Source organism: Cygnus atratus, chromosome 19 (assembly GCF_013377495.2).
Source record: "Cygnus atratus isolate AKBS03 ecotype Queensland, Australia chromosome 19, CAtr_DNAZoo_HiC_assembly, whole genome shotgun sequence".
NCBI lineage: Eukaryota > Metazoa > Chordata > Aves > Anseriformes > Anatidae > Cygnus > Cygnus atratus.
Genome location: NC_066380.1, coordinates 1,132,511 through 1,155,209, shown reverse-complemented (window position 1 = coordinate 1,155,209; position 22,699 = coordinate 1,132,511). Strand labels below are relative to the sequence as shown.

At 44.1% G+C, this 22,699-nt stretch overlaps 2 protein-coding genes across 4 annotated transcripts; one reads left to right on the top strand and one right to left on the bottom strand.

Moving 5' to 3' along the window:
* Positions 1-1,579: 1,579 nt before the first annotated feature.
* On the top strand, positions 1,580-18,065 carry GOLGA1 (golgin A1). 3 transcript variants are annotated; one of them, XR_004780105.2, is made up of 23 exons: positions 1,580-1,789; positions 3,059-3,149; positions 3,993-4,067; positions 4,484-4,581; positions 5,083-5,115; positions 5,782-5,910; positions 6,205-6,374; positions 6,787-6,898; positions 7,022-7,117; positions 7,343-7,468; positions 7,995-8,090; positions 8,538-8,633; positions 8,916-9,068; positions 9,294-9,389; positions 10,141-10,230; positions 11,460-11,562; positions 12,263-12,420; positions 12,898-13,059; positions 13,609-13,668; positions 14,505-14,675; positions 15,635-15,721; positions 16,556-16,711; positions 17,777-18,065. XR_004780105.2 is itself a non-coding variant. In XM_035555421.2 (22 exons), exons 1-22 carry the CDS (start codon positions 1,655-1,657, stop codon positions 16,634-16,636), a joined length of 2,379 nt encoding a protein of 792 aa, XP_035411314.1. In that variant the 5' UTR covers positions 1,580-1,654; the 3' UTR covers positions 16,637-17,074. The 3 variants fall into 3 exon arrangements, 2 of the variants coding, with proteins under 2 accessions (XP_035411314.1, XP_035411312.1); XM_035555421.2 differs by lacking the exon at positions 17,777-18,065 and having other exon boundaries at positions 12,263-12,381; positions 16,556-17,074; XM_035555419.2 differs by lacking the exon at positions 17,777-18,065 and having other exon boundaries at positions 16,556-17,074.
* Positions 18,066-19,592: 1,527 nt separating this feature from the next.
* Positions 19,593-22,682, bottom strand: ARPC5L (actin related protein 2/3 complex subunit 5 like). Its single transcript, XM_035555432.2, has 4 exons — positions 22,504-22,682; positions 22,356-22,428; positions 21,804-21,980; positions 19,593-20,189 (listed from the first exon to the last, which is right to left on the bottom strand). The coding sequence occupies exons 1-4, from the start codon at positions 22,641-22,643 to the stop codon at positions 20,127-20,129; spliced, it is 453 nt and encodes a 150-aa protein (XP_035411325.1). The 5' UTR covers positions 22,644-22,682; the 3' UTR covers positions 19,593-20,126.
* Positions 22,683-22,699: the final 17 nt, after the last annotated feature.

Genomic DNA, 22,699 nt, shown 5'->3' with positions numbered 1-22,699 from the left:
TTTTTTTTTAATTTTTTTTACTTTTTTTTTTTTTTTTACCTTAACACCAAACCATTCCTCTACCAAGACAGAAAAGACTAAGTTTGAGATTTCTGAATTTGACAGATCTTTTGGAAAATCAAGGACTGTCTCTGCATTCTGATTGCTACATTAATGAGCCAGCTGCCCTGGGCATGCATAGATGTTTCTCTTAAAGATCCTGGTTTCATGTTTAGAGCAGATTTCAACTGCTACTTGCTGGTCCAAAGGAGTTCTTTAGCTATTTAGATCCTTCTAGATCTAACAGCAGCTCTTTGTTCAAGAATAAAAGCCTGGTTTGAATATCTGCCCCCTTGACTTCGCAGATTTCTTTTGGCATGTGTTTATTGTAACTTCTCAGTTGTAACCGGTTTCTTAGGAGCAGGATTCTGCATCGTGCAGCCTAAAAAGCAGACGTTGCTTGTGCCCCAGCCCCAGGCTCAGCCAGGACCAGGGAGGTGCGGATGGGAGAGCGAGGGGCAGGGTTCTGCAAAAGCAGAACAGGGAGGGAAGAGGAGCTGGGCCTCGGCCCGTCCGCCCGCAAAGGTAAAAGGAGCGTTTTGCCTCTGAGAACCAGATGATTTGTTACGCAAAGTAATTTTATAGTGAATTGGTTTAAAGTTATTTTACAGCCATGTGCCTGTATATCATATTTTGGTAAAAAAACAGATATTTTACTTTAAAAATATAAAGCTATATAAATAAACATTTTTTTGGAGCAAACAGCCTTTCTTTGCCAGGGATCTGTAATACCAGAGCCTATCCTGCCCTTGCTTTCGGCGGCTGCGGGAGGAAAGAAGCGCGTTTGTGCGGCCGCGGCCCCCGTCAGGGAGCAGCCAGGGCCCCGCCTGAGGCGCGCCGCGCTGCTTCCCCGCCCGCCGCCGCTGTACCCCGCTGCGCCGCCGCGTTCGCTGTCAATAAACTGTGGCAAGCGCTTGTGCGCGACCAGGCGGCTGCTGCTGCGCCGGGGGCGGGCGGGGAGCGGGGCCGGGGCCGAGGGGGGCCGGGGCCGGGGGTGGGGCTGGGCCGCACCCGGCTGTGGGCAGGGGCCGGGGCCCGCCATGGCGCCGCCCGCCCACGGCGCGTGCGCAGCGTCCCGCGGCGCTTCCGGCCCGCGCGGCGCTTCCGGGTCGGCGTCGCCAGGGGAGCGGCGGCCGCGGGGTCCCGGCGGCGGTGGCGGGCGGGGCGGGGCGGGGCGAGGCCACGGGCGGCGGGGCCGGGAACCGGGGGGCCGGGGAGGCAGGCGGCGGGGCCGAGCCGCAGGGCTGACGCGGTGTCCGCGGGCCCGCGGCTGCCTGGGAGCCGGGCGGGGGCGGCGGGGCCGGGCAGCGCCGAGCTCCGGCCTCCCGCGCAGCCCCGGGGCCGCTCGGCGGGGGGGGCCGCGGGGGGGCTGCGGGCCCCTCGGTGTCCGCGCGCGGCCCGCGGCCGCCCCGCGCGGTGCGAGCCCCCCGGCTGTACCCTGCGGGCGCTGCCGGGCCGCGGGGCTCCCATGGGCCGAGAGGCGCCGTGACGGCGGGCGGGGCTCGGGGCTGCAGCCCGGCGGCGGGAGGCCGTGCGCGGAGCCCCGGAGCGCCACCCGGGCGGGGCGCGGCGGCCGGTGGGAGCGCGCGGCCGTTGCGGCGGCGCGGAGGGTAAGATGTTCGCGAAGCTGAAGAAGAAGATCGCGGAAGAGGCGGCCGTGGCTCCCAGGGCAGGGGGCGCCGCCAGGATGCCCAGGTCCGTCAGCAAGGAGTCGATAACGTCCGTGGGGGCGGACTCGGGAGACGACTTCGTGAGTTGCGCCTCGCTCCGGATTTTGCTTTCTTCCGCAGCCTTTCTGCCGCGGCTTCGCGGGCCGCAAGCTCTGAGTCTGCCGCGCGCGTTGCGTACGTGTTGTGTCCCTGGCGGTGCGCGCCTTAGTGCGCGGAGGAGTCGTTGCTTTGGGGCAGCTTAAGTACGGATGAGAAAATATTTGTGCGTTTGCTACAGCGCTTAGTGGCTTGCTCACGTAAACGTGAGTTACAGAGCGGTCTCAGTACGGAGCGCTGCTGAGCGGTTATAAAACTGAACGAACGTTAGACGAACGAACACGTAAGATACCTGTTCGCGAAGTTAATTCCTTGAAGCAGTAGGAAAGCGAGCTGGGTGCTGGTTAGCTGTGATCTCGCCGTGCACCTGCATTTGCCTCCTGACCAGCCGGCACGTTGTGTAACTGCTGAGAGCGCGCGTTGGGTATGGTTGCACCCAGGGCGCTGTGGTACCTCCCACGTTATGCACAAGCTGTCTTTTGTTATAAAACGTTGCTTAAGCAATCTGCATAATTCCAGGTGCGAAGGGGTTAAATGAGTGCTGCAACGCTCTGGCACCTCTGCCCCTTGATGGCCATAGTGTTTTTCAACCCCCCGATTAAGACGCAGGGTAACATTGCTATAGTTAGTGCCTGCAGTATTTGTTGCATTCGTACGGCAGGTCACTTCTGTGCTTCCATTTTGCTGTCTGCAAAATTGAGATGTTATTTACCCAGTGGAGTTTTAACTCGTTGTTCTGAAGCTCACGTAGTTGAAATGCAAGTTCCGTTGTGCAGAAAGTTGCAATTCCTGATGTTTAAATACACTTTCCAATGGAAATATATATTAGCCTTTTATTTTTCTGGTTTCAGTTCTGCACTTAACAGATTCTTAAATGGAATTTTCATTTACTGAAATTGAAGGAAAGCTCATTCTTGTGAGTTTAGAGCACAGAGAATGAGTAAAAGTGAAAAAGTCTATGATGCCATCTCCTCAGCGATCAGTTTGAACAAATGGTTTTCAGCTATAGCTTTGTTTAAAAGCGTTATATTTCATGGAACAGGCCAGTGTTGCACAGCTGACTGTTTTAACTCCTTACCGTTCTTCTTTAACATTTTCTGTGCATTCTGCTGTGCTAGTACAGCTCCCCCCCACTTTACGTGAAAAACTGAAGCATCCTTCCTTGGTGGAACAGTGTTTATCATCGTAGAGTTAGTATATGACAGGATCATTTTGTCTATATTTATACGTTACAAAAGTGTTCTTCTGTCAAGGCTTCTGATGGAAGCAGCTCTAGAGAGGATCTTTCATCCCAGTTGTTCAGAAGAAATGAACAAATAAGAAAGCTGGAGATCAAGCTGTCTGGTATGTGTCTTGATGCATATAAAATCCTATTAGAAACTATTTTCCTTTCAACTTAAGTGTTTAAATTTATTTAAAATGTACGTTCGGTTTGAACATTGATGGATGACTCTTCTACTGATTCCTCGATGCATTTATGTGATCCTTTTGAACAGCATTTATATACTCCTTTTTGGGGTAGCTTTCTCTCCCCGTGCCTCAAACAGTGTTTCCCACTTTTTTTAATATATATTTTTATGTGATAGTTCATGTTTCTCAGTATCTAAGACATGTGGTGTTGACAGTAACACAGTTGAAGTGAAGAAAAAGCAGAGAATTGAGCATAAAACAGTCTTGAGGCTGTTTTTCTTTCTAAGATGGTACCTTGATCTGTGGAGCTGTTGGAAGGGCTCTGCTCAAGACTGTTTCCATTCCTGTTGCATGGAGTGGGTCAGAGACCAGGATGAGCTGTTGTGCAGCTCCTTCCCAAAGGTCAGAGATGGCCTTGGGAAATAAGGAGAGGTTATAGCCAGATGAAGATAGTTTTTTTATAGCCAGATGTGGGGATAGTTTTCCATTCTCTGGTACTGCCCTTTTTTTGAGTAACTAGCGTGCCTAGGACAGGTCCCTCCTGTTTGTACCGGTCATTTTCCCTATGGACAGTGTAGAATTAGTTGCTTGTGTTCATTGTTACGGTCACCCGAGTTTTCCTCAGCAGGAATGATTTTCTGGTTGAGAAAATCATTGTCATTTTCCACTCATCCTTTTTTCTTTTTTTTTTTCCCTTATTCTTTTTTTTTTTTCTCTTTGATTTCCTTCCCTAATGTCTGTCCATTCCTGGTCTGTGCTTCTCCCTCCTCACACAAGATTATGCTGATCAGATCCGAAACTTGCAGAAGATAAAAGAGAAGCTTGAGAATGCATTAGAAAAGCATCAGGATTGTACGTATTTTTTTCTCTCTCCTTTTTTTTTGTTGAAAACCGCTATGATTTAAATACAGCTGAAAAGAAACAATTTTGATGTATAGTTGTTTTAAACGCTTCTTTTCAAACTGTGCACCTGTGGGTTGCAAGAAGTAGAACCCAAGTTCTTGCCCTATTTACAGCATGATAAGCAGCAGTGGTTTGTTGGCTGATGAATGAAATTGTTAATACACTCTTTTTGGGAATATTTGGGGCTAAGGTGCGGGAGAGACTTTTGAAACCTACAGCTTTGTTATAATCCTGTGAGGAACGATACTTGTATCTTTGTTACTTCTGGAACTTGTTTCATGTGCAAGCAGTGTGATGTAAATGACATAGAAATTTCAGAAGCCGTTGGTGGGTTTTTAACACAGCTGGTGATTCTCTGTTGATAGCCTCCATGAGGAAGTTTCAAGAGCAGAATGAAGCTCACCAGGCCAACCGAGCCAAGATGGCTGAGGGAATGGCTTTGGCCTTAGAAAAAAAGGACCAGGTAACGGAGCTTGAACAGCTCGGGTTTTGACTGGCTGTGCAGACCTGAGTGCATGACATTGATGTTTTAAACAGGTGTCGCCATTAATTAAAGTAGTAGTTCTGCATCGTGTTATTAGTGTGCCAAAGTTTAAAAAAAAAATTAATTAAAATGGTGTAGTACTTATCATTTTTCTGTCTTCTTCATGTTTTTAATAAGAGCCCACAAAACTTTCTAATGTCAAGTTCACACTTGTAAGATTCCACTGCAGTAGACCTCCTGTCATTTTTGTTTTATTTTACTTGAATAATGCTTATATATGCAGGTAACATAAATTATTCCACGGTTTTTATATATTGAAATATTACCTGTTATTTTTTGGTGATTACTGTGTTTTTTTTATCATTTTCACAACTTATCAGTATCAGTACAAATTCTTTTTTTTTTTTTTTTTTAACCATAATTGCTCTCCTTTAAAGTCTGCAGCTGGGTTTTGATTTTTCTTCTTTCTTTCTTGTTCAGGAGTGGATGGAAAAATTGGGTCAAGTTGAAAAGGTAATTAAGCTTTTCTTTTGTTTTGTATTTTTAAACAGCACCCACATGCTTTCTACAGCTCAGCTCTGTTCAGCTCTTTTTAATATTTGATCATTGTTCGGTGGGTGGGGCCAGGGATTTACCAGCTCCAGTGCTTCATGAAATATTTCTGGAATTAATTTTCAATGCAGAAAAAAAAGAACGATGGGTTGCAAGAGGAAAAATCTTACTGAGGAGGCAGCTGGGATGTAGAAAGAGGTAGTGACTTAGTCTGAGGTCTTGTAGTGGGTCATCTGTTTCATAAAAGAAATAAAGCTATTTTTTTAGTATGGGAGTTCAGTTTTGCTGTAGTTCTGGCCGTTTAACTTAGTCTATTTTAAAGTACCTCTGACTATGAAGACATTAAACATGTTACTATTTGCTGGCAGTTTTTTAGAGTTGCGTTTTCATTGACTGCATTGTAATGAAGACAATTTTTAAAAAAAGATTTTTGAAGTTCAGTAATCTGCTCCACATTGCCTAGTGCAACACAAATTTGAAGAGGTTCTAGTTCTATATGTAGCACTGTCAGAGCGCCTTGGGGATGCCAGAAAAGATTTCTTTCCCAGAGAATTTAACTAAACTCATGTTGACTTCAAATTAGCATTCAGATCTTCTCAGATTCCTTTTTTTTGTTTTGTTTATCAGGAAAAAAAAATGCTTGAAAAGCAGTTACGAGAAATGAGAGAGCAGAGTTTGAACCTTTTTCAAAAGAGAGATGAAATTGATGAACTGGAAGGCTTTCAACAGCAGGAAATGGCCAAAGTTAAACACATGGTAAGATTGTTTTAAACATGACTTTTTGCTAAAATTTCTGTTAGGATACCTACTCAGTGGTAGCACTGCGTTATTTTTAGCCCTAGTGCTTATATACAGTCTTGTTCAGTGTCCAAGTCCTATCAGTAGGTATGTGCATACAGTACTGTATAGAGTATTACAACGGTGACTTTTCTGGGAGTTATTTCATTTAATTCAGCTCATAACTTAGTAAGGGAGACAGGTTTAGATGAGAAGACTCTGTCAGCATTACCAGTTCATATATATTGTTAAAGATAACGTTCTGGTATCCAGCTTTTGAAAAAGGAAGAATCTCTGAGCAAAGCAGAGCAGGAACTAGAGGCACGCACTCAAGAGCTAGCCCACACTAAGGAAGTGCTTCAGGAGGCAAGCAGTGAGTCATCAGGCCTACGAAAAGATCTTCAGGAGTTGCAGCAGCAGTTCTTGGAGCTAGAAGCACAGAGGTACGGATGTTGTATTTCATGATGGGTGTATTCATTTCCCCTATACCTTTGTGCCCAAGTCTGTCTTTTTTGGAAGAGTTTATATATGCAATGAACAATAATTGCATTAACTGAATAATTGCTTCTAGTGTGCCAGTGTGGATGCAAATGCCAAGTTTATATATCTTGATTTTCAAGCCAATTAAAGCAGTGCTGGTTTAGGATTTTGTAAGAATGTTACAATTTTTGTGTGCGTAGTTTGAATACTTAATCATTACCTCTTTGGGAAGTGTATAATCAAGATGGTGGCTGGTTTGAAGGCAAGAAAATGTTGTTCATGTTGCTTAGTCCATTTTCATAAGAAGCAGAATTATCTTCCAGAGGTGGTTATTCTAGAATGCTATATCACTTTTTTTGCCCTCTTTCTGTGAAGAGATGAACTAAGGACAGCTGAGACAAATGCAGAAAATAAGATCACTGCTCTGGAGTTACGAGAACAGGAACTACAAACTGTCATTCAGCAGCTTTCTGTAGACTTGCAAAATGTAAGTTTCAGATAAGTGAGGTTTGATTCAAAGAGCTCGCTGTTTACGGAAGTTGTATTTGATATCAGTTTTGTGTTTTTGGAAATCTAAGGTTCAAAGCAAGTCATTTCTCTAAATTTCTAGGCTCAAGTTGCTGGTTCTGGTTGTGAGAAGAGACTGGAAATGTTACAGGTGGAGCATGAATCTCTGAAGGTGGAATATGAACAACACAAGCTAAAGGTTAAGAGTTTTCAGATGCATCTCTTGTTGCCGGGTGTGAAGGTGTATACTTTGGAAACGCACTGTTAGTCTGAAATTTGGTGTTCATGAAGTGTTTGAACATTGTATTGTCTTTTCAAATAGAACTTTTCTCTTTCTAGTGGCATTTTTTCAAGTCAAACTACAATGGATTGGATGAAAGTTTGGCTACAAAAAAAAAATAAAAATGATTTCGTGTTCCCACAGATGACTTTTGAATTTGCTGAGAGAAATAAACTTACCGAACAGCTGCAGGAAAAAGTGTCCTCTTTGGAAAAGAAGCTAGAAAGAAACCTCTCAGGGGATGAACATGTGCAGGAACTGCTCAAGGAGGTAGTTTTACATTTATAGACTGCTTAAAAGTGCAATCTTAAGGAGATTTTTTTAGAACATACGTTGTTTACTACATATGGAAAGAATATATGATGATGTAATGCAGGCATGTTTGTTCCTCTAGTGTATACTGGCACGCTGTGCTGGACACGCTTGTGTGGATGACTACATTGGGCCTATTTATGTACTTTTTGCACAGATGTCTGCATTGGTCTTTCTGAATTGTCTGTTCAGGCAATGTATCTATCTCTTTCGAAGGGAAAGAAGAGCTTTTTAACATGCTCACAAAAGGTGGAGCAACTGGAAAGTTTTATTGTTTAAAACTTACAGAGAACAGTGTGCACTTTTTCTTAGTCTTCATTTTTTATTATCATGAATGGCAAAGCATTAAGATGGGAGTGGGAAACTTTTTTTTTGCACGTGGGTCCATTTTAGTATTGTTTTATTAATGAAATGCAAAGACAAATCTTAATTAAAATCCTCTGTCTGTGTGTCCTCCTGTTCTTCAACCCAATATAATCTTCAGAAAGCTGCTCTCGAGCTGAAACTGGATGAAACCAGACAGCAGATACTAACAGACAGAATGCATCACACTGATACTGTGAACCAGTTGGAAACACAGGTAAATATTTTTTTCCTACAAATTCCCACTATTTCCATCCTCTTTATACACAATACCTCTTCCTCTCACTGTATTTGTGCTCTTGACCAAAGGTGAGGCTATGTGTCCCATTTAGTCTTGAAAGGAAAGTTTAATTGATCCATGGCTCTGGTCATCTCCCCACCTACAGTGATGGAGAGGTGCCTAGTGGTTCTGAAGTTGAGAGTTTTCAAGCATATCTTTCCTACCCAAAGAAACAAGTAGCTGAAGTGCAAGCATTGCTGAGGAAGGGCTAGGATGGTGAAGAGTTTTTAAAGAAAGCTGCATGTGTCAAGTAGACTTTCTCTCTGAACTATGTGGTTTCATTGTTTTGATATTTACTGGATCATCCCACATTCTGTGTTACTATTTTTTTCTAGTAATGTAGACACCAATGGATAAGGAAGTTACTGTATTGTTATGTTTTAGAATAGAGAACTGGAACAAAAACTGCAGATCACAACAGAAACGTTGAAAAAGATCAAAGAAGCGGCTGGTGAGCAAGATCTGAAGATCCAGAAGTTGGTGAGTATGCTGCATAATATTTTCATGACCAGTAGCGAATCAGTTTTCAGCATCTCCAGTGGCACTGTTTTCTCTGTGTTCAATTCGTTGCTCCAGTGTTTTCTTGCTGTTTGTCTCCTAAACTAATAATGTCTGTATGAGAGTGCATGGCACTGCTGCCAAAGAAAAAGTGTTAATTCAGTTTGAGTATATGTCACATGAAATGATGTCCAATTCTTATCAGAGAATAATACAATTAATAAAATACCGTTTTATTACTCAGTGGTCTTTATTTCTCTTAAGCAAACAGATCTGGAAAATGAAAGAAATAAACTGCAGCAGCAGATATCAAGTGAGAAACATCAATATGACGAGAAAGTTACTGAGCTGGAGTCTCAAATTGCTGCTCTTGAAACAGCTTGGGAATTTGATAAAACATCTACTCGGCACAAGATAGTAAGTACACATACTGTTCAGGGGGCACCTGAGTCTTCACAATTATTTTAACGAAGCTAGGAGATACTCATGTTGTCTGAATGTGCTTACTTAGAGGTCCTAAGCATTCCAATAGATGATCTAATACTTTGAGAAACTAAATATGGACAGAGCAACTCACTAGATGTGTTTAAACAAAGCATTGGAATACTTGTGCTTAGTACTTAAGCAATCTTTATTTTACAGAGCCAGTTGGAGAAGGAAAATGAACATCTTAATGAAAGCAGAGAAAAGTACGAGAGTTCTTTAAAAAATCAAGAGTCTGAACTAAACAGGCTAAAGGTAAGGGCTTAATTGGTTAGTGATACTGGTTAAATGTTGTGCTTAGTTCGAGAAACCGTTGCTGGCAAAGTGTGTTACCTTCTCAATACTTGGAATCAGATTGCATTTAGGTTCTGTGTACTTAAAGCTGTAAATCATCTCTGGTCCTCAGTAGAAACGCATTTGAGGAGCATTACAAATGGGTGATCCTTTCCTGAAACAGAATGCTTGTATCTGCCTAAATCATGCAGAAATAATACATTCCCATATTGTCAGGCATGAAGAGCTTTTAAATCTTGTTGGCAGCAATGAACGCAGAGTAGTTCAACATCAATTCCACTCGTAGCGTTCAGAAAAAGCAGTCATAAACATAAGTGGAACTTGGTTAGGTATTTACAGCTTATACTTAGTCTTCTGACTAATTTTAGATTGTTGAAAGTTTTTTTCTGTAGCTACTGTTAGATGCTTAATTAAATTTAAAGATAGTTGTAGGAAGGAGCCACCACTTTGTAATAGATACTTCAAGCTAATAAAAGATCTTTTAAGTGTTGGATGTGTTTGGGGTCTTTTATCAGTTCTGTACTGCTCCTACGTGTGCAGGTGTCAGTAGTACAGTCAAACAAAACAGTGGTTTGCAATTGGAAATAAATGTAAATCATAGTGTATTAGAACACCGATAAATTGTAGTTGCTAATGGATTTGGTTTTAAAGATGAGACACTGACCTGATTTTACTTGTCTCAAGTAACATCTGAATTCCCTTTGTTTTGCAGAAGGAATTAAGCAGCAGAGAGACTGTCAGCACTGAAATTGCCAAAGCACTGGAAGAAACACGAAAACAGAGGGAGGAATTACAACAGCAGGTTGGTCAATACCAATAGTCTAAAATATGTTCAGGTGCTCTAACCTTGCACAGATCAGATGAGACTTGGACGTAATGTTCCTGACTTATGTTAATTGATTGGAATCATCTTCAGCATGCAAGACAGCGAGGGTTGCCTCAGTAAACTTGAAAGTTGGGGTGAATATGTAAATGCTTGCACAGGAATCTTATCAACTTATGCAAGTTGTTCCAGTGGGAAAATGTAAAATGCTGCTAGCTGCAAAGTTGGAGATATTTGTAAGTTCGTAGGCTCAAGAATTAGGGCAGGTTGTGACATTTACTATAAAAAAAACTGAGGGGAAGACCAGTTGGTAGCAAACGAACACATTTGCTCAGAACAAAGATGATTATTTCAGACCCCTTTAATCTGTAAGATGGTGTGTAGTCCCAGTGGGCCAGTCATCCTGAGACACTGGCTAGCTGACTTTTTTTTTTTTTTTTTTAATCATTCTGTTGTTCCTTTCAGTGCTTGTATCACATCTTTGTCCCTCTTAAGCACAGCAGTTGTAGAGTCCTAAGTTTCCTTTCAGGGAGGAGTTTATATGCAGGAACCAAATGTAAACTCTAGGTAGTCTTATTTTGTTCTGTTTGTTCAAAGCAATGTAGTGGATAGTGGGAACTCCTGCTTTCTTAAGCTGGGAACTGTCAGCCGAGCAAGTTTGAATTTAGTTTGATCTTGATCTTTCAGCTTCTTCATGCTTCTAGAACAGTTGTAGATAATGTGCTTGCTCGATCCAGCTGTAGAAGGGGTACAGTGATCTCTGGTTTTGCACAGTGGCTGTTTTACAGCTGCCACCTGCTGGTTATGAGGCAAGCTGTAGTTGTGACATGGAGCTTGTTAGAAGTGGAAGTGTGGTTTTAGCTCTGGCAGCGCATTGACTTCAGTGCTTTCTAAATGAGGACAGTGTGGAGGTGATGCCTTCTGTGAGTCTTGGGACAGATCACAGACATCCAGGTTGTATTATCTGTAACACTAATGCTGCACAAACTACTTCTTAAGGTGCTGTATTGCCTAGCACAGAGCTCAGGCAGCCCCTGCCTAGTTGTAGATACCAGCCGCTACCTTCCACTGATAGGAGAATTCTTCTCCAGTCCTCCCCCCTCGCCACCACCCCCCCAAATTCTGAACCTGAGATATGTTGAAATCTTTCCATAGCCTCTTCTGGTTGCATGTCTTTAATGAATTCTGTTTGTTTGACTGCTTTGAAGGTTTCACATCTGGCTTCCTTAATAAAGGAAAAAGACCGACTTATTGGTGAAAAATCTGATGTTTTTCTGAAACAGAAGGAAGAACTAAACCAACTCAGACAAGGTTAGATCAAACGAGCTTACTGTATTCCAGACAGCTTCATCTGAGTACAGTCTTGCTGTACTTTCTGTAGGCAAACGTATTGTGCAAAACACGTGAAATAAAGAACTGCAGTTCAAAAACTGCTACTTTGTTGTACCACTTTCAAAACTGCACTTGCATGAAATACATTATTTACATTCTTAAAGAGCAGTTGTAGGCCGATATTCCACAATTATACTAAAAGATGAAGTGCAGTCATCTTCATTCAATTCCAGACACTCTGTGTTCCTCTTGTGTGTTGTCATTATTTAGAAAGGGAACAAAACTTTAGCCTCTTGTTGCACTATTCCGTTGGCTAGCCATCTGTGCCAGCTAGCCATTTGTGCTTGCAGCTCAGCCCCATGTGTTCCTGCATGGTCAGAACACAAGTTGCAGACTTCTGGTGGAGGTCCGTGTTCTTTTAGAACAGGTATAATTTATAATTATACTTTTAAGTATTAAAATCACCCTGACTTTTAAACAGCTAGAGCGCTCCTCTGCAAAAATATGTGCATGAGCTTGGGTGGCTTAAATTTCATTGTCTTCTGTCTTTGTGACAGAGCAGAACAAAAAGGTCAGGGTTTACTGTCAGTGTATCTTGCTTTGTCTAAGAAAAATAATTAAAAAAAAAAATCCCATTTGATTCAGAAGACTGATACTAAGCAGATTTCTCCTTCCTCAGATCATGAAGCTGTCTTGCTGCAAATGCACCAGCTGCAATCTGAGATAGAGGCATGTAATAGCCAAGCAGTGGAGAAAGAAGAAACGGCAAGAAAGGAAATAGATGAGTTGAAGTTGCAGGTACAGGAATGCATGTTGGCCAGAGAACATGAGAAAAATGTGAGTGCAATTGCAAAGCTACTCTGTTCTGACTTTTGGGGAAAATAAGTAGTTGTGCAAGAGATCCTGCTTCTTTCATGCCTTGGTTATACACCATTATTTGTTGCTCCTTGTCTTCCTAAAGGAAGCTGTTTGCTGTCAGATCTGTGACTGGTTCATGAAGGACACCACCTTATTTTATTTGACTTACTCAATCCCCTCAAGACATTTTATGAGACAGAGACCCAAAAGCTCCGAAGAGGCCACTGAGAGATGATGTAGCCAACTCGACTGTCACTAACGCTTTGTGGTTTAAAAGAACACCCACACACAAAAAGAAAACCGCTGCCACCCACACACACAAGCAGACAAGCAAAAACAACAAAAAACAAAACAAAAAAACTCCAGAAGTAGGAAAGTCCAGCTCTCTCCCTGAAGAGTGATTATGGGCTGCAAATACCATGATATCTCTGCAATTCACTGTTTTCATTTTTACAGGTTTCAGATCTAGAAGAATCAGCAGGAGCCTTGAACGATGAGCATTTACATCCTCCAGAAAACCGTGTGATGGAACAGAATGGAGAGATAGCAGCTGCAGATGTCATTCAACTTCAGAAGGATAACAGAGAGCTGGAACAGCAAATTGCTGAGAAAAACAAGGTAAACTGAAACGGGAGAAACAGCTGTTAGTCTTTCCCATTTTAATTAGGAAGCCTAATAATTGGAGCTACCTGTGCCACAGCCTTAGAAAGACAGGCCTAAGCAGGCTTCCCCAAATGAGAGATCCAATCTGGATCCAACGTTCTATGAGTAATTTTTTCCCCTCTGGATTGTGTAAGGGTATCGTAACAGTAAATGAAAACTGCAGCCAGAATTGTAAGGAAATCTCTGCTTGTGGCATGTTCTGCTCCTTATCTGTTTTGGAGGAAAGAAGCACCAAATGATACAGCTTTCCTGCAGAGCCCTTTTGTTTGAATTCATTGAATTGATTTCCGTTGTGCTGTCACATTAAAACCCAAGTATCGCATGCCTGTGAATGTGTGCCGCTAGAAAGGCAAGACATTCAGGTTGCTTCTTTGGAGCTGTCCGTGTTTAATTATTGTTCTGTTCCTTACACTTACTTGTCATGGGTTTTTACGTATACCTGTGGGTCAAAATGTGTCCTAACAGTGAATGCTATGTTAGCGCTGTCCTTTGCTCTGTTTATAGATGATAAAGCAGCTGCAGCAAAGAATGACGGAACTGAAAAAAACCCTCCAAAAAGAACTGGTAAGGGTTGTGTTTCTCAGTCTCTCTCCAGCTGCCACTCGCTGACAGTTACTTGAACTAGTAGTTCCAAAAACTTGACTGCTAGCTACAGTGTAATTTTTTTTCTACTGGGAATGCTTGCAGTTTCCTTGCATTTTAGGCAAGTTGTGTGAACCCTTAACTTAAGAAATACGTCATCCTAGGTCATTATTTATTGAATGGATGGTGTGACAGGTAGCCATCACCACTGAGCTATTGCAACGCCAAATTTTAGCTACAGATGACCTGTGTTTGGTAGTGTCCAGCATCCAGTACATTTCTGTGGAGCAATTGGCTGAGGTTTGGTTGCTACTTAGCTGCCATTCATTGAAGTTTTCCCATGGGAGTGATGTCAGCCCTCAGGGAAAGCTCTTCTTTAATCCCTTGTACAATGGCTTTTCTCTCTGAGAAGAAGTTCTATTTTAAACATTTTAAAAGCAATTTTTAAATATTCCGATGATGTGACTTTTGTTCTGAGCTTGAGAATTGTTTGGAGAAAGCCCTCATTTGAAAAGCATAGAGCAGATGAGTGGTGAAAGAAGATGACCAGATGACAGTTTCTAGGCTGAAGCCAATTCTGCTGGTTTGTGTCATGTAGACATAACACTAACAGCAACTAGCTTCTGTCCTAGAGTCTAGGGAGAGGTGAAGACGCCGCTCTGCTATGATCCCATGAAGGATGAGAAGCTCATCCTATTGATGCCAAGGTTTTACCCACCTTGTGGATACAAGCCCTCTGCGTTAGATATTTCAGACGCAAACCTTCTCCCAGTGCCAAACTGACGCAGTCCACAATGTATTTCTCTTTTCCTTTTCAGAAAATAAGGCCTGACAGTGAGGTACCTGAAGTACGTGAAAAAACAAATTCTGAAGTGCCTAATACTTCTGTGACTGTCACAAACAATTCTGATTTAAATGACTCAAGGGAGATAAACTTTGAATACCTTAAACACGTTGTACTAAAATTCATGTCCTGCCGGGAGTCTGAGGTAAAAATGTATGCTTGTCTTTTAAGTCTTTCATTCTCTAGAAACTGGCGCCCGCTAAGGATACTTCTGTGCCAGTTCCGTACTTTTGCACTTAAAAAGTAATTGACTGATTCAGCACAGTAACACAAACTAGCTAACAGTAGTATGTTTGGAAGTACAGATTTTTAGGAACTAAATGGAAGGTAGGAGGTAGTTATGTCTGGAAGTTAAAGATCTGAAGCCACAAGACGTTCTCTCTGCACTATTCTTAAAAAGCATATGGAGTATATGCAATTAGTATAAAGTGGCTGTGTATTTAAGACAGCAACAAAAAAGGGCGACATAAACCACTTGCTATTAAGGTGATATTTATGAGGTGCAATTCTGTGTGCACTGGGGCTCCTTTATACTCTCCACATTATGTTGGAAAAAATATAGGTAAAAGTCATGACAAAATACACTTTTCTTATTTGCAAGTCAGACAGTAGGTAAGATCAAGGAAATAATAGTGCAGCTCCATGGTATCTTGACTGCTTGACTCCTTTGCTAGTTCTCCATGATGTGTCACATTAAGAATACTAGTACTATGCAGTTAATACACCTAAGTGTGTATTAAAACACCATGATTCTTACCTGCCTGCATGCTGGCTTGGTCAACTTTTCAAAGCTTAAAAAAACTAGGATGCCACAGGAGCCAGGCTTCTTTATTCTTACTAACTAGGCTCCCCATTTGTCTTTTTTCCCCCAAATATGCAAACCACTGTTAAAGAACAGAAAGCCAGGAAATGCAAACAGAAGAAATAAGGTACAGGCTGTCCTAGTCTATTGCAATTGGGGATAATGGAAAGCTGTTGCTCTTCCTCTCACAGCTGTGACTAAAAAGTCTGTGACTAAACCTACAGAAAAACGGTGCTGCACTGTAGTCCAAAATGTGGAGCCTGAGAGCACCATAAGCAGCAAAACTCTGTGGTTTCTTTCAGGCATTCCATCTAATTAAAGCTGTGTCTGTGTTACTGAATTTTTCGCAAGAGGAAGAAAATATGCTTAAAGAAACTTTGGAGTACAAGGTAAGGATTCCGTTCCACTTGTAATCTCTAACTGGATTCCGAGCAAAAGGCATGAATGTTCTTAGATGCTAGGAGATCATGAAAAATATCTTTTCCAAATCTTAGGTACCATAAGACGTAACTTATTATTAAAATGTTAGCTGATCGCATAGATACGTGTTGGAAATAGTCTGTCAGTGAGGGAAATACAGAGCAACTTTCTAGTGCTGCAGAGGAGTGACAGCACAGTTTTGCCCAGTGGACTTAGTCCATGACAGGAAGCTAGAAGCAACTTGAGTAGTCAAATGTTTAAGAGGAAACTGAATTCTTGGTCTTGTCATTTTGACATTAGGCTTAGACTCCTAGATCTGTTTCTCCTTTTCCCTTGCATAAAACGAGATCTGCTGTATGCCCCTGGCTATGTCATTGTTAGTGGATGTTCATAAACGAGTGCCGCCTCAGTTTCTCCAATGTGCCCTGCATTTATTTCTGCTGACTTGGTAGGTTGAACGCATTCAGCCTACATACCCCTTGCCATCTTGTTCAGAGAGCAGCTTAATACTAGATTGGCTACAGGTACCGTTTAAAGGACTGTAGGTTTGTTATTACTTTAAAGAATACATATAAGTGTACTCTTCAGTAATCTTCACTTGTGAAAACAGGATGCTGTTCCTTCCAGGTTTGGTTATGTGAAACTCTTTTCAGTTTCTTAATCTGAAGTGCGCAGTGTTGTTTTGTAAATAGCTCTTTCCCTCAAATGATAGGGAGATACATAGGTACTGTATTCATTTTTAGGTCTTCAGCTTGTTAAAAGTGTGTACCTAGCATAATGCGTGTTGTGCTTTCCTGTCCTAGATGTCGTGGTTTGGGTCAAAGCCATCTCCTAAAGGCAGTATCCGGCCATCTATCTCGAGCCCAAGGACACTGTGGTCTTAAGGGAACCTGAAAATGGGCGTTCAGCATCTAGCCACTTTTTTTTCTGTGAAAAGAACACTGAACACACCACTTCAGGTGTGTCTTAATCACTGTCATTGCAGTATTTTGTACAAGAACGTTGAAGCTGTTTACAAAAGTAATACTGTGCAAGGAGAAATTTTCACTACAAACTGAAACACCTCTGCTGGGTTGGATTCGGGGACCATTGTCTCGATGGTCTTTCAAAGGAAGTCAGCTCCTTGTGCTCGTCGATCTGGTTTTCTTGGCACCAAAGGGTAACGTTAACCTCACTAACACCGGTGCTGGCAGTTCAAGCTTCTAACACGTGCATCTGTTATGAGGGTGGCTCCGGCTTCTGTCATGGAGTGCTAGAGTTGAGTAACTCTAGGCACAGTAAAGCTTCCTTGTCTCGCTGTGGAAAGCAAGCAATGGAAGAAAAATGTTGGCAATACTGTACTGAACTTTTGACAGTTTGAGAAGGCTTTCAGAGAACAGGAGCAGGAGCTTTAACCAAAAAAGAAATTTGCCTTGCCTTGTTATACTGACGTAACTAATAATTTGCATCTTTTCATATCACTGTGTAATTTGAGGTGCATATATCCTGGCCTGCAGTCCTGAAGGCTGCATGTTGATGACGATTATTTAATTTGAGAGCACAACTTTAGAGTTGTCTGATTTTACTTTTCTTAAAGAAAAATAATATTTAAAATGGTCTTAATTATAGTCCTAATACTCAGTCGCCTTTAAAACTAATTATTAGTATGTACTATAGGTTGTTAGCATTGGGAAGAAGGGGTGGTAAACTATTTTAAATTTTTAAAGCTGAATTCCAGGTATTGTAAATGCACACTGAAAATAGCTTTTATTTAAAAAAGAAAAAAAAAAAGAAGAAAAAAAAGGTGAAGAATATTGGTACTAATCTTTTTTCCTTTCCAAGTCTGATAGTGACAAAATTTCATAACCAGTCTCCACCTCTCTTGTTGTGGTTTTGTATAGTTCAGATACTGATGCTTAAAAACTGCTATGAACATGTAGTGGGCTGCTAACTGTGTCCTAGCTACATGGTAAAAGGAACGCTGCTTATGAGGTTTTTGGTTTTGAGGGCAAAATTCAACTCTTAATAGATCTTGGTCCCAGCAGGTTGCTTTCTTCTGCCGGAGGAAGAAGGGACCAGGCTGGCACAGACTGGAAGCACAATTTTGCCCTTTGGTTACAGCACCACCACACACTCTAGATGAAAATAGGAAGCAGCAATCAGTCTGGCTCCTTAAAATTTGGATATATTTTCAAAAAAACTATGCGTGTATGGAATTTGAGCAGGCTGCAATTCTGGTAATTCTCTTACACTGAGGTTTGTGTTACTAACAATGTTAAATGCAGTCAAGAAAATTCCACCTGTCCTTAGTGGAAATACGGTCACCGTTCAGAATTTTAACTTTGCTTTGCTAACAGGGGTCTGAATGACCGTGGTGGTGGCAGTCAAGATGTAGTGTTGAGTTTCAGCATGTGAACTGCTCCCATGCACACGGACGCTGTGGCGAAGATGAAAGTATCCTACATGAGGTCAAGCTGATAGAGCAGTAAATCTGCAAATCTTCAGTTTTGGTTAAGTAGCCATATACAAGACATAAGTACTCACAGTAGCTATTACCTTGGCACAGGTGACACTCCTCAGTTTAGAGCTAGGCTCTATTTAAGTTTAGTAAAACCAACAGGACTTTTTAGTACATTAAACTTGTCAAAACAGAGTCTTTAGCAACTTTTGATCCGTGGCACTTAACTGTATAGAGTAGGGAAGCTTAGGGGAAGAGTACAACTCTAATAATGAAAACAGACAATCAAAAGGTATATTTCTATCAGCTGCTCCTGTATTGAAACAAAGTGGGGGCAGGATGATAACCCCATTGTTTCTGGGAAGGGCCTTCTTTAGCATGTCCCCTTGTCCTGTTTCTGTGGGACCCAAGGCCGTGGGACAGGATTCTCTCATGCTGATGCCTGCTTAATGACAAACTGGTTTAAGTTGAGCCTGGGTTGAAAAGATACTGCTGAATAGTAACAAATGCAGTACAGGTACCCTAGAAGAAAGCGTGATACGTGTCTTAGATAACAGACTGACTAACACTTTGATTTCAGATCTCAAAGCTCATACAGGATCAACTTACCGTAAGAACTAGTTCTTAAGTGTTGAATTTTCTTCAGATACCAGAGCAAGAATGGTGTGTGTGTGTGTGGTGTACTAAAAAAAAAAAAAAAGCTAATGCACTTTCCCTTGTATAAAACCAGTGGTATACACAATCCTTTCTATGGCCAATGGATTTCTTTCCTTCTATGCTGTAAATATGGATTGTATTGAAACACTATGAAATTTGTGGTGCAATACATTTTGGATTAAAACTCTAATCTCGATTTATCTTTATAGTCCTGGTTATGTCCCCTGGGACGCTGTAGCTAATTAAAATTGGGAGTTTTAAAGCATGAAACAACATTTATCATCTGCCCATCATAAGAAGGGGTAGTTAGGTAATTAAGGCCTCTATTTCTCGTAGAGAATGAGGTCAGGAATGAGGCAGAGTGCTTCCTAAAATCATCTCACCAGGGACAGCTGCTACTGCACTTTTAGGAGCTGATAAAAACAAAGGGAGTACAGCCTCCCTTCACAGCTGCTTCAGGTGGAGTACACAGGGCTCTGCCAAAAGAAGCAAGGCCCAGACTCTGCCCGCACTGCAAACTGAGCCCCTAGGGGCCCTACAAACGGAGCGCTCTTACCTAGGCTGCTTGTAACTGATGCTGGAGACAACGCTGGTTTGAACAGCTGCATCTTTATTAATTTAATGACAGAATGTGTAGGGAAGTGGAGATCAGAGCGCTCTTGTAGAGGTGGGCCCTTAGCTTAGAAGTGCTGCATTGTTTTTGAATGTGTCATACTTAGGATTAAGCCAAAAATACATTACTAAACTTGTATGATCCAAGAACTTTATTAACGCGGCAGGCACTTTACAATGAAACCAACCCCATAGCCCAGCTAGTCCTTTGGCCATATGTATATATATGTACACACACATATATATATGTATGTATACACACAAAACCATCTTTCTAATAAACACTTCTCCCATTCATAAGCTGTCAGAATCTTGCATTCGCTAAGGCCCTCTTCAATAAGCAGTACAGACAGGATCTGCGCTCACCACAGCTAGATTAAGCAGCATCTGCGCACACCTGTTCACTTACAGTAACAGGAGGCAGGAGGTTGCCTTCTCTCTGCCTTTTTAAAGTGATCAGGAGAATGTCTTGGCTCCTGTACGTGGTAGTCAGAATATACAGGAATACCTTGGCTCTTTCCCCACCTTAAGGTTAAAAGCATTCCAAGAGGAGGTTCCCGTAGTAGTTCAGTAGATTGCAATCTCTAATAAGGATGGACTGGTGTCGTTTCAGCTAATTCCTTCTTCTGGGTCCAAAACTGATCGTCATCTCGGTTCGTTAATAGCCTTTAAACAGACTTTCTTGCAGTAAGAACTCTTACTATGGCACCCAGTCCACCTACTGCTAATGCCTGTGGGGATGGGAAAAGGAGAGAGGCGTTACTCCCAGTCACACACAGCCAGCCGCCGCGCCGTGCCCAAACGGTATCGTAAAAGAAAAGTGTGTGTTTAGTAACCGAGGCGTAGGTGGCTCTTCTCCATAAGATGGCTCTTCGCCATAAAACTGCTTTTCACAGACGGGCAGGTTGCACCTCATTCTACCCTTTTTTGCTTTCAGCTCTTTAAAACAGTTAGTTGGGGAAAAGCTATCTGTTTTCTCTAGACTATGCAGGCATTCCAGACATTTTAAAGTTTCACTCAGACACCAAACCGCATTGTTCTCGACAGCCTGCCAGGCTGGGCAGCGGTTCTCTCGGTGCAGCTGTTCCATCACACAAAGGGTGCGCGTCTGTCGCTCAGCTCCCGCAGCTGCCTCCAGTCTGAGCAAGCCACCTCTTACCTGTACTGCCACAATGCAGGACAAAGGCAAAGTTTTACATACTGCCCAGCCTGCTTCTGACCCGCCTTGTTCCTTTCAAAACAAGGAAGAGATGCTTACATGTGGCCACGTGCTCTGAATGCAGACGTCTTTCCAGTCAGGACAGTCTTGTGCAATGTTACACACAGGGAGCACCAACCCACGGTTACCCAAAAACAGTCTCCAGTAGTAAGAACAACAACAAAAAACAAGCCAAGCAGAAACCTGTTCCTTCCTGAGAACTTTCCTCTTCCTCCTCCTCCCCTGGCAACGTTCTGCAAGGTTGTGACAGCTGCTAATAGCTGGAGCCACTATTACACCACTTCTGTCAGAACGTACCGCGGGAAAGCAGCACGCTTTTGGGAAATGACACCGGCCTCGGCAGCAGGCTGCAGTGCCACGGCGCAGGCAGCTCCCCGAGCTGCAGCGTTCCCGCCGGGCCTTTTTCCTAGGAGAGGCGCTGGCAGCCGGTGCTGCGGTTAAAAACCTGTGCAGCTGGGGGAGTCTGCAGTCGTTTCAGTAGCATTCCCACCGGGCAGCAGTGGCACAGAACACTTGCTTCACCTGCCTCGCCCCAGCACAAAAACCAGTCAGCTGATGAGCACAAGCACCCCTGTCCTCTCCGTACCCTCCCCTACCCCGCTACGAGCAACTCACGGGAACTCCAGGCAGCAGCACCGCTGCGGCTGCCACCGGGATCCTTCCAGAGCTGGCAGAAGCCCTCGCCGTGCAAACTAAGCAGGCTCACGAAGTCCCGTTGAGCTGGGTCCCAGCGTGCTGAAAGCACCTGGCTGATGGGAAGCGTCAGACCCGAGCCCCCCACTAGCCAAACACTCAGCTACAACAAACCACCAAAACACCTCGCAGCCAGTTACATCCCTGCTCCCAGTCCTCTCTCCTTGGTGGGCGAAACCACCGCACACAGTAGTCAGAACGTGCAACGCCTCCCGCAGCAGTTGCTGCCCTGCCACAAGTCTCACCTCTTCCCCCTGGCTGAGGAAAGCTCTGAAATCAGGCAAACGCTTCAAAAGTCCGAGCCCGAAGAGACCAAAGATAAAACGCAAGACCAAGGCCTGCGCTCCTCAGGGAGGGATCTCCTGCCCTCACATCCTTCTCCTCCCAGGGGCTCTCCCGGCGGTGCCAAGAGGGCACTGGAGGGGACACCTACCTTTTCGTGCCATTGAAGTAATATTGCACTGCTATTTTCCGTTGGCTTTTCAAATCCTTTATAAATATACTTCATTAACAAGTCAATGCCGTTTCCGTCTAAGGAGTTCACCGCTTGTTCTATCTCACTGCTTTTAAAAGACGTGAGGACTTTAAGCATGGTTCCCTGGGCCTGCTCCTGCACAGGGAAGGAAAACAACAACATCAGAGCCCGCAGAGCTGGCAGCGCCCCCAGGCCCGTGCTGGACAAAGCGCGCTCAGAGGCCAGCGGCCGCGCTAGAGGACGGTTTGTTTGTCGTGCCCATCGGCCTTCGCTGCAGGCGGGGAGGACAGGCGGGGAGGCCCTTCAGCGCGGGCCTTCTGGCGCCTCCTTCCCGGCGCAGCCGTCCGCAGCGACCTGCCCGCCGGGCTGCCGCAAGCCCCGCGCTTTAAGCCCCACCTCCCCGCCCCCAGGCCCGCTGCGGGCCCCACGCAGGCGTCGCCGGGGCGTTTCCGTCTCCCCCCGGCGCCGCCGGCGCCCCCTGCGGGCGCGCACAGCCCCGGCCCCCCTCACCTCGGCGTCCGGGCTGGCGGCGAGGCGCGGGGCGCTGCGCAGGGCGGCCTGCAGGGCCCGCACCGCGTCCCCCCTGCGGCGCTGCGAGTCAAGGACCCCAACGGCAGCGGCACCGCCCCCCGCCCCCCGGGCCGCCCCCCAAGGATACTGCCGCAGCAGCGCCTCCGCCCCGGGGCCGGGCTCGGGCTCCGCCGGCGGCGCCTCCTCGGGCTCGTCCTCGAAGCGGCTCCCGTCGAAGCGCTCCACCTCCAGCCGGCGGAAGCGCGACGAGAGCGTGCTCCGCGCCATGCCGGAACCGGAACCGGGACCCGCCGGAAGCGGGACCCGCCCGTCGGAAGCGGGAC

Excerpts from the sequence above, each read along its gene's own strand:
- GOLGA1 (XM_035555419.2), top strand. The coding sequence starts at position 1,655 with ATGTTCGCGAAGCTGAAGAAGAAGATCGCGGAAGAGGCGGCCGTGGCT. Across the intron at positions 7,469-7,994 it reads TGCAGGAACTGCTCAAGGAG|AAAGCTGCTCTCGAGCTGAA; the intron begins GTAGTTTTACAT and ends TATAATCTTCAG. Across the intron at positions 8,634-8,915 it reads ATCTGAAGATCCAGAAGTTG|CAAACAGATCTGGAAAATGA; the intron begins GTGAGTATGCTG and ends ATTTCTCTTAAG.
- ARPC5L (XM_035555432.2), bottom strand. The coding sequence starts at position 22,643 with ATGGCGCGGAGCACGCTCTCGTCGCGCTTCCGCCGGCTGGAGGTGGAG. Across the intron at positions 22,429-22,503 it reads GCGGAGGCGCTGCTGCGGCA|GGGGGACGCGGTGCGGGCCC; the intron begins GTATCCTTGGGG and ends GCAGCGCCGCAG. Across the intron at positions 21,981-22,355 it reads CCGCCAGCCCGGACGCCGAG|GAGCAGGCCCAGGGAACCAT; the intron begins GTGAGGGGGGCC and ends TTCCCTGTGCAG.